Source organism: Misgurnus anguillicaudatus, chromosome 11 (genome assembly GCF_027580225.2).
Source record: "Misgurnus anguillicaudatus chromosome 11, ASM2758022v2, whole genome shotgun sequence".
NCBI lineage: Eukaryota > Metazoa > Chordata > Actinopteri > Cypriniformes > Cobitidae > Misgurnus > Misgurnus anguillicaudatus.
In genome coordinates this window covers 26123187-26137553 of record NC_073347.2, presented here as the reverse complement: position 1 = coordinate 26137553, position 14367 = coordinate 26123187, and the positions used below count along the sequence as shown (strand labels likewise).

Sequence of the window (14367 nt, the reverse complement as noted above, 5' to 3'; positions counted from 1 at the left end):
AGGCCTCTGAGAACTTCTGGGCTTTGCTTTGGAAAAAAACATACACCCCAAACTCCTGAATCTAAAGCCTGGAGTATAGTCGTTTTTTTATGTCTACACGAACGTACGCGCATGTTCAAATGCACAGCCTTAAAAAGTAACTTTATTTGGCTCGTACGTGTACGACGTTTGACGCATACGAGTGATTCTCACGAAATTCAGACTTAGAAGGTGTCCAGCATCAGATTTTTTTAAAAATGCCCTTGAAGCCAATTTTGTTTTGCACATATAAGATTAAGGTCTGAACTTACTCTAACCATTATTTTTAGAGGATTTATAAATTATTTCCTATAAATGTATTCACTTTTTTCAGATTATCATTATCAAAAATTATCATTACCGCAAACATGATATTAAATTAAATATATGCATTTACAAACTCATGTTTCGGTAATAAGAACTAAAAAGTTGTCTAGGTACTATGACAAACAAAATTTCAACTTTTATCTAGAGAGAAAAAAGAACTGATTACTTGGTAGCCATCTTGAGTGTCACAGTCAATTTTTTTTTTGAAAATGTTAGTTCCTTGAAGGCTTAAACAATGATTGAAAATTGAAGCGGAGGATGAGAATAATTTTCTTGGAAACATTTATATTCCTTATTATTGTCTCTACATTTACCAATGATCACCAAATACCACATGTTTCTTTACTGTAAATGTTTATAGTATAACATGCACTGAAGCTTTTAATTTTTTAGATTTTTTAATTATAAATTTTCCATGTCAAAAAACCCAAATCCACTCATGGACACGTTGCGGTAATGAAAATGTTCCCCTTAAATGTGGAAAAAACAACAAAATTGGTTTAAATGATGTCATTTGAAATCATGTACATGAAGAGATGTTTGTAACTGTATGCTTCTTATTTTGATACTCTTACTTTGCATTTACTTTTTTATCAAAATGTTTCATGACACCTCATAAGTCTAATTTCGACAGAATCACCAATATGCAAATGCAATGTATCTCCTGGGCTACATACTGCACTCTTAAAATGGCTAGGTTATTTTTGACCCATGTTGGGTAAATATTGGACAAAACACATCAAGGGTTAAAAATTACCCAATGTTGGGTCAATTTTAACCTAGCATGTGTTTTGTCCAATATTTAACCAACATGGGTCAAAAATAACTTCTGTATATCTCCTGTATATTTTACATGTGCGCAGGGTTTCAAAAAGCCGGTATGAGGGAACTTTTTTTAGATGATAAAAAAATGCGTCACACGCACAATAAGCTGACACTCGCATACACATAAAAAAGTGGACCATACTTTGGCCTTAAATCTAGACCTTCTATGTAGTATGCTATGAAATAACACAGATTAAGCTGAATGGATAATTAGCAGTAAACTCTTAGTCACTAGTGGCACAGCATCATTTATTGCAGTCAGATGTGAATTCATGCCTTTGCCATAATGGAACCTTAACTGCAGGATTCTGCCCTCGCAATGATGGTAAATTCAGACCAATTCATTCTCACACTGTGAGATTAAAGTAGTTCATCAAATGGCCGAGTTAGCAATTTGTCCCACAAAGACGGTTTCATCGTGGCTAATTGTGAGAGATCCTCACCGGGGTCTCTGCTGGTCTGGCCGAAGGAGCTGATTGGTTGCACGGCCCTTCTGGCTGTGGCCACCATGGATTAAAGCAGATTCATAACTCATGTGTACCAGATGGTGGAGATAGGGCCAGCAGCTGGAACAGAGTGTGATCTGACTCTATTTCTTCCCAGACCAAAGCTGCTGGTCTTTGGCCAGATTCATTAAAGCCTGAGCTTGTCTGGTAATTTACTGAGCCGAGAAACAATCTGAATATACTGGCGACATGGAACAAATGAGTCTTATCCATTGCAGATGTTTCTATGGCATACTTACAACATGGATCTTTCAAGACTAGCTAGCAAAGTAAACACCTTTGTTATAGTCCACTAAGAAATACACAAACACATATATTTCCTCAGGGAACTTCCTTCCCTAGGAAGATTAATAAATGAATGTTGCAATGATGACCCTTAAAAACTAATTTGCACAACCCATGTGCAAACCAAAATCTAGGGCTGCACAATGATTAATTGCGACTAATCGTTTGCAGAATAAAAGTTTTTGTTTACATCATAAATGTGTGTTAACTGCGCATAATAATTATGCATATATAAATACACACACATACAGGTACATGTAAATATTTAAGAAATATATACATTTTTATACACTCACCTAAAGGATTATTAGGAACACCATACTAATACTGTGTTTGACCCCCTTTCGCCTTCAGAACTGCCTTAATTCTACGTGGCATTGATTCAAGAAGGTGCTGAAAGCATTCTTTAGAAATGTTGGCCCATATTGATAGAATAGCATTTTGCAGTTGATGGAGAATTGTGGGATGCACATCCAGGGCACGAAGCTCCCTTTCCACCACATCCCAAAGATGCTCTATTGGGTTGAGATCTGGTGACTGTGGGGCCATTTTAGTTAAGTGAACCAATCATTATCCTGCTGGAAGTATCCATCAGATGATGGGTACATGGTGGTCATAAATGGATGGACATGGTCAGAAACAATGCTCAGGTAGGCCGTGGCATTTAAAAACAATGCCCAATTGGCACTAAGGAGCCTAAAGTGTGCCAAGAAAATCCCCCACACCATTACACCACCAAAACCAGCCTGCACAGTGATAACAAGGCATGATGGATCCATGTTCTCATTCTGTTCACGCCAAATTCTGACTCTACCATCTGAATGTCTCAACAGAAATCGAGACTCATCAGACCAAGCAACATTTTTCCAGTCTTCAACTGTCCAATTTTGGTGAGCTTGTGCAAATTGTAGCCTTTTTTTCTTATTTGTAGTGGGGATGAGTGGTACCCGGTGGGGTCTTCTGCTGTTGTAGCCCATCCGCCTTGAGGTTGTGCGTGTTGTGGCTTCACAAATGCTTTGCTGCATACCTCGGTTGTAACGAGTGGTTATTTCAGTCAAAGTTGCTCTTCTATCAGCTTGAATCAGTCGGCCCATTCTTCTCTGACCTCTAGCATCAACAAGACATTTTCTCCCACAGGACTGCCCCATACTGGATGTTTTTCCCTTTTCACACCATTTTTTGTAAACCCTAGAAATGGTTATGCGTGAAAATCAAAGTAACTGAGCAGATTGTGAAATTCTCAGATCGGCCCGTCTGGCACCAACAACCATGCCATGCTCAAACTTGCTTAAATCACTTTTCTTTCCCATTCTGACATTCAGTTTGGAGTTCAGGACATGTCTTGACCAGGATCACACCCCTAAATGCATTGAAGCAACTGCCATCGTTCGGTTGATTAGATAATTGCATTAATGAGAAATTGAACAGGTCTTCCTAATAATCCTTTAGGTGAGTGTATTTATATATAATTATTTTATATATAAATACTTAATATATAAATATATTTTTCTCTTAAAATTCTACATAAATGTGTTTGTATCTATATATACATAATTATTATACACAGTACATACACATGTTTATTCTACAAACGATTAGTCATGATTAATCGTTATGCAGCCCTACCATAATCTAATTCTAACTCTCATATTTTGACTTTTTATTTCAAGAAATAAAAAAGCTATCCACACCTATTCCATGCTTTCATAGATCACTGTGACCATTATATTTGCTTCCGATCAATTACATTTCACAATCTTCAGTTACAACATGTGACAGTCTGTGAAAACCCATCTAACGTATTTTTTTTGTGATTACATAATATCATCCTACATAATGTAAATAATATATTGTGAAAATATAACCTTGATATATTTCATTTTGACTAAATAAGACATGGTTAAAATCTTGCTTCTTATCTAGCCTGGATTTTACAGACAGTCACATACAGTATGCGTGTTGTATTCAAAATGTTAAAATTGTCACAAAACAACTTGTTTTTATAAAATATGCCCTGTAGGCTTTAAAACTCACCACAGATCTTAGGTTCAAATCCTTCACCAGCTTTAGGGTGGTTTTATAGCATGATTCAAGGTCATCTTTTTGGGTCTGGCCAAGATGTCCTCTGGCTATTGGGCCGACTGTATGGATTACATCTGGAAGAAACAAGAAAAAGATCAGTTTATCTCTCTCACTGTCAAAAAAAAGACTCTGTTATCATAATTTCTAACGTAAACAGGCGCCACAGTACATGACATGAATTTTCAATTAAAACTGTGACACTGTTTAACACTACGACAAATCCCAGATGACAAACAAAAACAAAACAAAGCTTCTTGTCAGATCTTCAAAGGCAAGCCGTACAAGAGAATGACAAAACCTTCACCCGCTGCCGAGGATCACGGGAAAGCATCCACACATTCACAATCCTACTGGGTACAAAACAGCTTTTCTAAAATGTTATCATGGAACGAAAACAAGAATCTACCAACAATGACAAAATCCAACAATGGAACAATGGGGCTGATTTAAACAGGCCCAAAAACTGTCCAAAATCAAATACGTTTATTCAGTTAATGAAATGGCAGAGCAGATAGAAAATCAATTACTCAATCCTTTTATGCCATCTATTCATAAATTCATATCTGCGCGAGGCCAGCCTCTTTGCATAGTAATGCGTTGGGTTGTCACTCAGCGCCAGAGCGGGTCTTACACAGGAAGGCTGAGGAAAGCAGGCCGGTTTAATTAAATCATTGGAGTGATGACAGGGGAGTTAGGAAAGTTGAGCACGATTCTGAAAGAGAAATAATGTAGACCTTCCTGCCCGACGCCACCAGGCCCTTGAAGGTGGGCAACAGCGGGCAATTAAAAACAATAAACCGGTCACTTGTCTAGGCTTACTCGCATTTCCAGGAACTGTCACTGGTGGGGTTTTTTTTGGTCCTTTTGCTAAACAAATATTGTTAGCCACCCTCATTGTTCGCATCAGCACTTACATCGGTACTTAAAAGTGTGTGTTTCAAGAGACAGTTGGGCTATAGACTGTTTCAGCAGTAACAACATAAACAAGCGGCTGTCGCGGTCTGCACGTAACTTCCGGTAAACTCCACTAAGAATAAATAACAACAAAGTTTTTTAAACGTAGTTTATTTAAAAACAACACATAGATTACCTAGGAAACCAAAACATTTGTTATTTTCGACGAGACCTTCGTTCAAGAGATCAGTTTAGCAACTAGTCAGACCATTAAAAAAAATGAAACCGGAAGTAAGGTTCGGATCCAGACGTGTATCACGTGCGTCCGATGAAACCGTCTATAGAAGTGCTTGTAAACGATCTGATGTAAAGCCCCGTTCAGACCACCAGCGGCTAGGCTAGCAGTGGCATGATCTCATTTATTTCAATGGAAGCTAGCCAACTTCCAGAGACACAAGCAAAAGTGACCAGTGGCAACAGGATGTGGGCGTTTTCACCAACGCAACAAAGTTGGGAAAAACAAAAAATGTAAATGTTAATGATGATCGAGTTTCAGGAATGACTACCAATGAGAGTAAAGCAGTGGATATCCCATCATCCATCTATCATCAGTTATTGCACTACTAGTACTAGTTTGTTTATGACAATGAGAATTAAAGGGATAGTTCACCCAAAAATGAAAATAATGTTATTAATGATTCACCCTCATGTCGTTCCAAACTCGTAAGACCTCCATTCATCTTCAGAACACAGTTTAAGATGTTTAGATTTAGTCCGAGAGCTTGTTGACCCCTTTATTGAAAATCTACGTACGGTATACTGTCCATGTCCAGAAAGGTAATAAAAACATCATCAAAGTAGTCCATGTGACATCATTGGGTCAGTTGCATACATTTTGGTCCAAAAATAACAAAAATGACGACTTTGTCTTCTCTTCCGCGTCTGTTATGAAGTGCATCCACGAGACTAAAGTCACATGACTGAATGTATTTTCGATGCTTCAATACATTCTAACTGACCCACTGATGTCACATGGACTACTTTGATGATGTTTTATTACCTTTCTGGACAGTATACCATACGTAGATTTTCAATGAAGGGTCAACAAGCTCTCAGACTAAATATAAAACATATTAAACTGTGTTCTGAAGATGAACGGAGGTCTTACGAGTTTGGAACGACATGAGGGTGAGTCATTAATGACATTATTTTCATTTTTGGGTGAACTATCCCTTTAAGAATGCCTCCTAATGACCTCATTAAAAGAGACAGCAACACACAGTGAGAGTGTCACTGATGGTCTGCTTAACAGTTGACAGTACATTATATAACAGAAACAAAAACAAGATTGACAAGTAAAGTTCAGCAATTTAAAGTGGCCGTTTTTCGTGATACCATTTTTCGATCTTTGTGTAATGTACAAATGTAAAAATGTACGGTATGTGGAAAATAATTAGTTTTTGAACCATAAACCACGCAAACACATTGTATTATACCAAATACGAGCAGACTACGCGTTCATGCCGCGACCTCCTGACGTAGTTGCCAAAGTCGTTAGTTTTGTTTTCTTTGCACACAAAATTGTACTCATTGTTTTATAATATTCTTATTAAACCACTGATGACACATGGACTTTTTTGCCAATGTCTTTTAATCTTTTCTGTGCTTCAATAGCAGTCTACAGGACAGTTACAAGCTCCCATATTTAAAATATATTAAAAATATCTAAAAATGTATTCTGAACATAATTTAAGGACTTGGGGGTTTGGAACGACACAGGGGTAAGTGATTTTTGATCAAATTTTCATTTTGGTGGGAACTATCCCTTTAATGGCGACAGAGAAATCACCATATATAAATTATATTAAAAACTATTTCCTGCATGCATTTGCTCTGCTGAAGTCGGTGTACAGAACAGATCGGGAATGAGAGTTTTTTTTTTTTGCATTATTTAGCGAAAGATTTCTATCTTTAGTGCTTCAGCAAGTGAGAGCCCTGTATGTGTGGGGGGTTAAGTGCTTTTCTTATTGCATAACCCTTATGAATCAGTTCTTTGTCAATTATTAATATGTTCTCAACATTTTACAGTTCAATCCACATCATGCTGGGTTTCATGGGCACACGTATAAGAGTTACCGTACAACTAAACATTTTAAGAGAGGCACAGATATAGAAGATACAGGTGTATTGTTACGGGAGACACAACTGATGTGAATTCAATTTCGGACAAGGCCGTAGTTATAAATCTTACTTTATTGCCTATTAAAGATTGATAAGCCATGTGTCATTAATTTGACATTTCCTATATAAAATCATCATTTGTGCATTTAAATGCTAAACTCCTATTATAAAATAAAGTAAGTTATGAAGGTTAAGATATTCTCCTAAAGTCTGTTACTTTCAGACCACATCTACACGAATATTTCCTCATTTTAATATTGCATCACCCAGCCCTCTGTACCACATGCTGTTTTAAGCATTACAACACTTATATCATGTATTAACAATGAGACAGGCCAATGGCCGCAGCGATCATCTCTAGAGTCACAGCGGTGTCGCTTAAACAGCACGCTGTCCGAGATGCGTGTGTGTTTTCTGGCTCTTAATGAGGCTGTAACTATATGAAAAATCTTCTCTCTTCAGACCAGCAGGACTGCACCCAGCTACCATGATGGGGCCATAATGTAGCCTGCGCCCAGTTGTTTTCCATGCATAATACATGAACCTCCGGACCTCTAGAGCAACAACCCTTCAATTTGAGAATGGATAGCCAGAACAGGCCGTGTGTTTATATATGCATGAAACTAAAGCTACGCCCATTTAGCACGTAACACAATATGCATGCATGACAGCAACACATATACAACTACTCGAGGGGGCACTTACACTCAAAAAACAAATTGTGCATACTTTGTTTCTGGCAATCAAGCTCTCAGTCTGAGATTGGAAAATCAAAATGGGGCATTGCTTCAAAATGGACAAACAGAAAGAAATAAAAAAGCTGTAAAATAGTATTGATTCAGCATTAGCATGCATCAGCCTTTGGTGTAAAACGAGACCAACCACCAACACCAACAGTACGGATGGCTGGGAAAAAAACAACATCTTGACGTAAGATTAGACAATGGCTATGAGAAGACCAGAAAACAATCATTACTTATGCCTGAATAATGGTATGTTGACAAAAGATTAGCATTATTCTGTTTCGACTAACACCAGAATAAATAAATGCAAATGGGTTGTACTCTCTGATGCGACTAAATTTGTTTTTATGGCGGTCTATTTCTATTCTGTGCATTCACCTATCAAACAGCACCCAGGAGAGATGTATGTTTGGAAGAGACATTAAAAACAACAACGACTGCAACGATTGACAAGTGATGTTTTCCTTTATCTCCATGTAGATTTTCAATCTTTACAATCTGGGGTCTCCCAGCTGAAAAGCAGATCACTGACTCATTGTAATATGTGTGGATACAAATGTGATTTAATGAGAAAGGGGTGAGCTGGACATATTTACACAGCACGATCATAAAAGTGGAGTGTGTAACCACAAATGCAAGGTTAGTGTGTGAACCATTGTACAGTATTTGTGAGTGGGACCATCTAAATGATAAAAGATGCAGATAGATCAATAACCTTTGAAGCGTGGAGGAGTGAGAGTGTGTTCAGGGTTACCGGCAGGTCATAGACTGTCGTTTAAGTAAGTCCACTATGCCCTGGAGATAAACTGGCAATCATAACCGATAGCTGATGAGTTTCTGGCTTTTTGAGTTTTTCCATTTGACTTATCTACTGTGATTTCCCACTTGCGGCACAGTGAGGTGGTGGTATAATTCACCTCATAAAGATATTTAGCCAAGCCGGCCTGACCGGCCCTCGACCGGTTCAGATGTGGAGAAAGAGCCATTATTCTGGAGCGGATCCCTCTGATTGTTTCTTTACGGTTCTGTTTGTGGGATGTGTTTTTCTCTCTATGGTCCTGTTTCGGAGCACTGACCTCTGAATGAACCCGGTGAAGGTGTGTGTTATGTGGTGATTGCAGTATCTCTGTCCCATTAACGGAGGTTATGTTGGCATGCGATGCAATAATGTGATGTTTGCCTTTAAAAAAAGAATTTAGATGAAGCCATTAATATGGTCAGTGTATAAAAGTAATCCAATTCAGATTTCATTTTCACATGGAATGGGCCAACGCCAAATTAAAAAATGAAAATACGTTAAATGTTCCCATAAAGCAGTTTAGCCGACACATTTCCCATAAAATAAAATGAATGGGCCAATAGAGACAATTTGTGTACTTAATAATATGACTAAATTATAATCACGATATACCTGGGGGATAAATAAATACAAAATGAGAGATTAAAAATCAGATTTAAACCTGCACTGTAAAAAAAATCTGAGGCCTTATGGGGCATACACACCAAACGCAAGTTCAATGATTTGAGTAGATTACATACAAAGTCAATGCAAAGACGCGAAAACATGCGCTATCGCGTCTTCGCACAAGTTGAAAATATTCAACTCAAGCAAAAAATTTGCATGACATAAAGTTAAATCCCGCGAGTAATCTAGAGCAAGCAACGGGATGTTATGCGCTTGGTGTGTATGTGTATTAAATTTGTACAGTAGGTACAACCAAATTGGCTTTACAAGTCATTTCAACTAACTATTTTGATTTTATTTTTTGACCTGTGGTGAGTTGCAGTAACTTATAAATTTAAGTTGGAAGTTGTTTAACTTGTTTTTATGAGTTAAACAGAATGCCGTTTTCACACCAGAAAATAAAACGTCACACAAAGATCGTTGGATTTGTTATCTAATTGGCTACACGTTCTGTCTATCAATATTTTCCATGAAGTCATTGGAGGAACGAGCGAGTCAGATGACATCACGATATTTGACAGCGTTGTTTGGATATTATGTATTATACTCCCGCCTACTTTTAAAAAAACAAAGTTTGACCGCTGGTTTTGAACGCAAGTGTAATCTCATATACAAGTGTTACGATGTAAATAGTCCTCAGATTGTATATTATATTCTATTACAAGACGTTCATGTGAAATCTGATGTAAACAATGGACAATATATCTGTATTTCACAGATTATACGCATTTGTGGAGGAAAATGGTCATCGGATGTATTTTATTGGAGAGTTTTTATGGGTTATTCACACATCTGAAACAGACTGGATACGATTCACGATCATTATACCAACACAAAGGTAAGGAGTCCCGTTTATATTTTGCATGTTGTCATCTGGACTTCTGTAACAAAATACTACATTTATGATGCTAGAGCATCTGTATCTCCAAACAGAGACCATACACTGATCCTAAACCCGTATACCTTTTAAACGATGTATTGTAATGTTAATATTATTATTATATATTGTTAGCAGCGTTAAAAAAACTGACGTCTTTCCGCTCCAGAGCTAGTGCGCGTCGAGAGGTAAATAAAAAAATTGGCTGAACTATCCTTTTAACTCTTTCGCCGCCATTGACGAGATATCTCGTCAATTAAGAGAAAACGCATCCCCGCCAATGACGAGATTTTCCGTCTTTCCGCAATACCGCTATTATACAACCCGGAAGTAGCGCCTCACGTGAAAGAGAAAAAACTCTGTGTACGTTTTAAAGATCGCTCTGCATCTGATCTCTATCAAAAGTCCTTCGCAAAAATGGAATTATCTCAGCCTTTTGCTCAAAATTGGGTGTTTTTGAAGAAACCTACCCTTGTTTGAGAGGTGATTACAAGAGAACTAAAGAATGTAGGATGAAACGTTTTTTTTTTGTTTGAAAGCAGAGGGTCTGTTCTTTCATCTGTTATATTGTTTGTTTTCTGGAAGGCATTAAACTTTTGTGAAAATCATGAAAAATGCTGGCGCTGGCTGGCAACTTTTTTTAAAAACGCTGGCGGGGAAAGAGTTAAGAAAGCAAAATTTAAAAAAAAAATTGAGGAAAGGATTATGAGGAGAAATAAAATGTAACCATGTTATAACTTTAACAGTAACAGTGATATTAACCATGTTAACAACTACATTACTATGAGAAACTAAAAATAAAGGTCACTGGGGTGGTATCTAGGGGTGGGCGATAAACCGGTAGATATGATATCTTGCTATGCATATGGTCACGAAAACTTAACGTTTGAACACATATTTAAGCACCGCAGTTTTAAAACAAGTGATTTTTAGCCATCAAAATGTGCTATATGTGCACAATGTTTTTATGTGAGAGAAACGCACAAGTCGCGCATCCGCTGCTCATTAAGCTAGTGAGTCTATACGTTTTTTGTGAGAATTATGAAAATTCTATGGCATTAAATATTTTAATAACATAAAAACCTTAAAAAATAAATATAAAACCTCAACCGTGATACAAATCGTTATCATGATACAAAATAAATCCTATCGTGAAATAAAATTTTGGTCATATTGCTCACCCCTAGTGGTATCCTTTCTAAAAAGTTCATATACCTGAGGTACATATGCAGATGTATAAATTTGGTACCAATATGTAGCCTACCTTTGAGACACTATTATAAACAAGAGGTGTACTTTTTTTTCAAGGGTTCTGCCCCAGTGACCACTAGGGTACCATTTTATTCTGACAGTCTGCCCCAGGGACAGCTTGCATGGGACCATTTTTTGACCATTTTCTGAGAATATTCAAAATATTGAAACAAATAATGCTTTTTAGATTGTTATGAAATCATGCTGAGATAACATTAATGTAAATAGGGTTGATTTTTTTATTTATGCGTTTAATTGTAAAATGCTGTTTACATGGTGATTTCTAGTTAGCATACAGTCAATAAGCAGATTATTGTCCATGAAAGTATAATGATTGCACATGTTGCATCTGTGGTCTACACAGTTACTATTCTATTCATGTGCCAAGCACAAATCGATGCTCACTGATAATGCAACTTGTAGCGCAGAACCATGCATATTAATACTGAAAAATACAAAGGTGCATGCGACTATTGTTCAGTATGCTGTCTCCGGGCATTTGCTGTAATGTAAAATAAACGCCGTTGTTTGAACTGGACTAAAGCGTTCAAACATCCTCCACAGCTTAATCATGCAAATGAACACAGCGTTGCCTATAACTTCTTTTGTGTGAGGAGGACGGACCTCTTTTTTCTCAGCTCTGTTATTATACGCTGTTCTTTTAGCGTGCAGAATTTCATTTGCATAGATTTCAATACTCAAGCACACAAAAGAGCTGGTGATAAATAAATAATTGAAAGGAGACAAAAAAGCTCACTGTCATCTCGGCTAGTCAGTTAAACTAAGTAAGAAAAAAACAGAAATGTCTCTCAGAACAGCTGGCTTAGATTCCTTTTTAGAGATAGTTTGATAAAAGGAAAGTTTGGTCACCCACAGGAATATGTGTCTGCCCAACACCTCATCTCAATCAACACGAATAATGCACACAATCACTTCACAATGAGTCCATCAAGGGCACTTAAATAACAGAATGGGCACATGGAGGGTCCATCACATGGGCGCAGTATATGGATGCCTTTTTGCTCACTTTACTTGACTGAAGCATTTTTTTTTTTTTTTGACGCCTCTGCCTCGTTCTAATCAAGCGAGCAAAGAGATCGTTTTATATGCTGCCGTCGGCGCAAGGACAGAGGTGCGGACATCAGGGACTTCTCTCTTATTTCAACCGACACAAGCCAACGCCCATGGGCTACCGTCAACAGTCATTATAAATTGAAAAGAAGGGGCTCCCAGCGCTATACAGTACTCGAGGGTCGGTTTCTTTCCTGCAAACTTTAAGGGACGGAGTATCAGAAACATATACAGTTTCAACATGTTACCACTTCATGTTACAGACTCTTTACTCAGTCATATTGAGAATGTTTCGAGCATTGACTGTTCAACTAAGAAACATGAACTACGCAAACTTTTAGAGAAAGATATGAAGCTCAAATGGCATGTAGTCTCACTATCAGATTATTGGAGAGAAGGGCGCATCCCTCGCGGGCTACGCTTGTCTAAATTCCCCTCCACTTACACAGAGGATGCAGCTTTTAAATCGAAATGGGAATCTATCTTAAATAAATGTTCAATGGACTTGATGTTACTACTCATACAAGAGGGCAAAAAAGAGAGGGAGCTTATTCAGTCCCACATTAGAGACATTGAGGCTTCCTTACCCACCCTTTTGGAGCCACAGGTTCAGCAAGCAATTAAAGAAGATATACTCAAACTTGAGACAACCATCAAGGAGATGAAAGTACGTAAGTTCAAACGTGATGCGGAGGACTACCAGAGAGGACAAGTTTATCGTTGGCACCAACCACGCCTGTTTCGGGATCACCGTCATCCCTACCGACAACCAGACCGTCGATCACGCCCTCGCCCACATAAGGTGTCCTTTAACCTTACATCCAGTGAAGATGAGGGTCGTTCCCAAGGATCTGAGTCTGACCATTTTTTGGAGGACGATTGGCCGCGGCTCCAGACCAATCATCGAGGTCCAAGAGGACGCGCCGTGGCCATCGAGGGAGAGGAGCGACCTCGACCACCAGCACTGAGACCGTTATCGAGGAAGAAATATCCTCGGTAATCAACCTTTCTGATACACCTTTGTCCAACGAGCAACGGTCTGTACTGTCTAAGGGTATGTCCTTTGCACCCACTCATACCTCCAGCCTGTTTAACACTAGAGTGGATTTATTCCGCTTCTACCGCAATTTACATCTAAAGGTGTTTTATCACAAGTCTGGACACAAGTCTGCTTATTCTACAACGAATTTTAATTCTGACATTGTTCAAGATAGTACACCTGATAATTCAAGACTTTCAGATGGCACTTTTAGTACCGACTCTCATTCTTTGTTTAGACCCAAATCCTTATTTACACCTGTGGTATCGAATCCTTCTCTTGTCGCTTTCTGCAAGAAAGTTGATTTTGATGTGCAGAATCTCTTTGATGCTCGATCTAAACCCATACATAAATCTAATTTGACGAAAGGTGAACGTAAGGCTCTTAAGGAGCTTTCTATGATGGATGATATAATCATTCGCCCTGCTGATAAGGGTGGGGCTGTTGTGGTTTTGTCCAAAGATATGTATATCCTAGAGGCTAATAGACAACTAGAAACCAAACACTATGAAAGAATTAGCATTAATCCTTTGTCTGACTTAACTTATACTTTTCATAACATTCTTACCCATGCCAAAAATATGAATTGGATTACTGAGAGTGAAATGAAATATATGATAGTTGAACACCCTGTCTTGGCTACATTTTATTTACTACCTAAGGTACACAAACCTCCTTTTGATAACCCCCCTGGACGACCCATTATTTCGGGTAATGGTACACTTACTGAACCAGCATCTAAGTTTGTTGATTTTTTCATTAAGCCCTTTGTTAAGACTCTCCCCTCTTTTATTGAGGATACT

The 14367-nt window shown here is 38.0% G+C and overlaps 1 protein-coding gene across 6 annotated transcripts in view; it reads right to left on the bottom strand.

Annotated features, from left to right (window-relative positions):
* Positions 1-14367, bottom strand: part of macrod2 (mono-ADP ribosylhydrolase 2) — a 705053-nt gene that overhangs the window by 232350 nt on the left and 458336 nt on the right. For all 6 annotated transcript variants that reach the window (XM_073873423.1, XM_073873424.1, XM_073873422.1 and 3 more), the window contains exon 6: positions 3996-4117. In XM_073873423.1, the coding sequence (XP_073729524.1) occupies positions 3996-4117 (122 nt within the window). The remainder of the gene's footprint in view (positions 1-3995; positions 4118-14367) is intronic.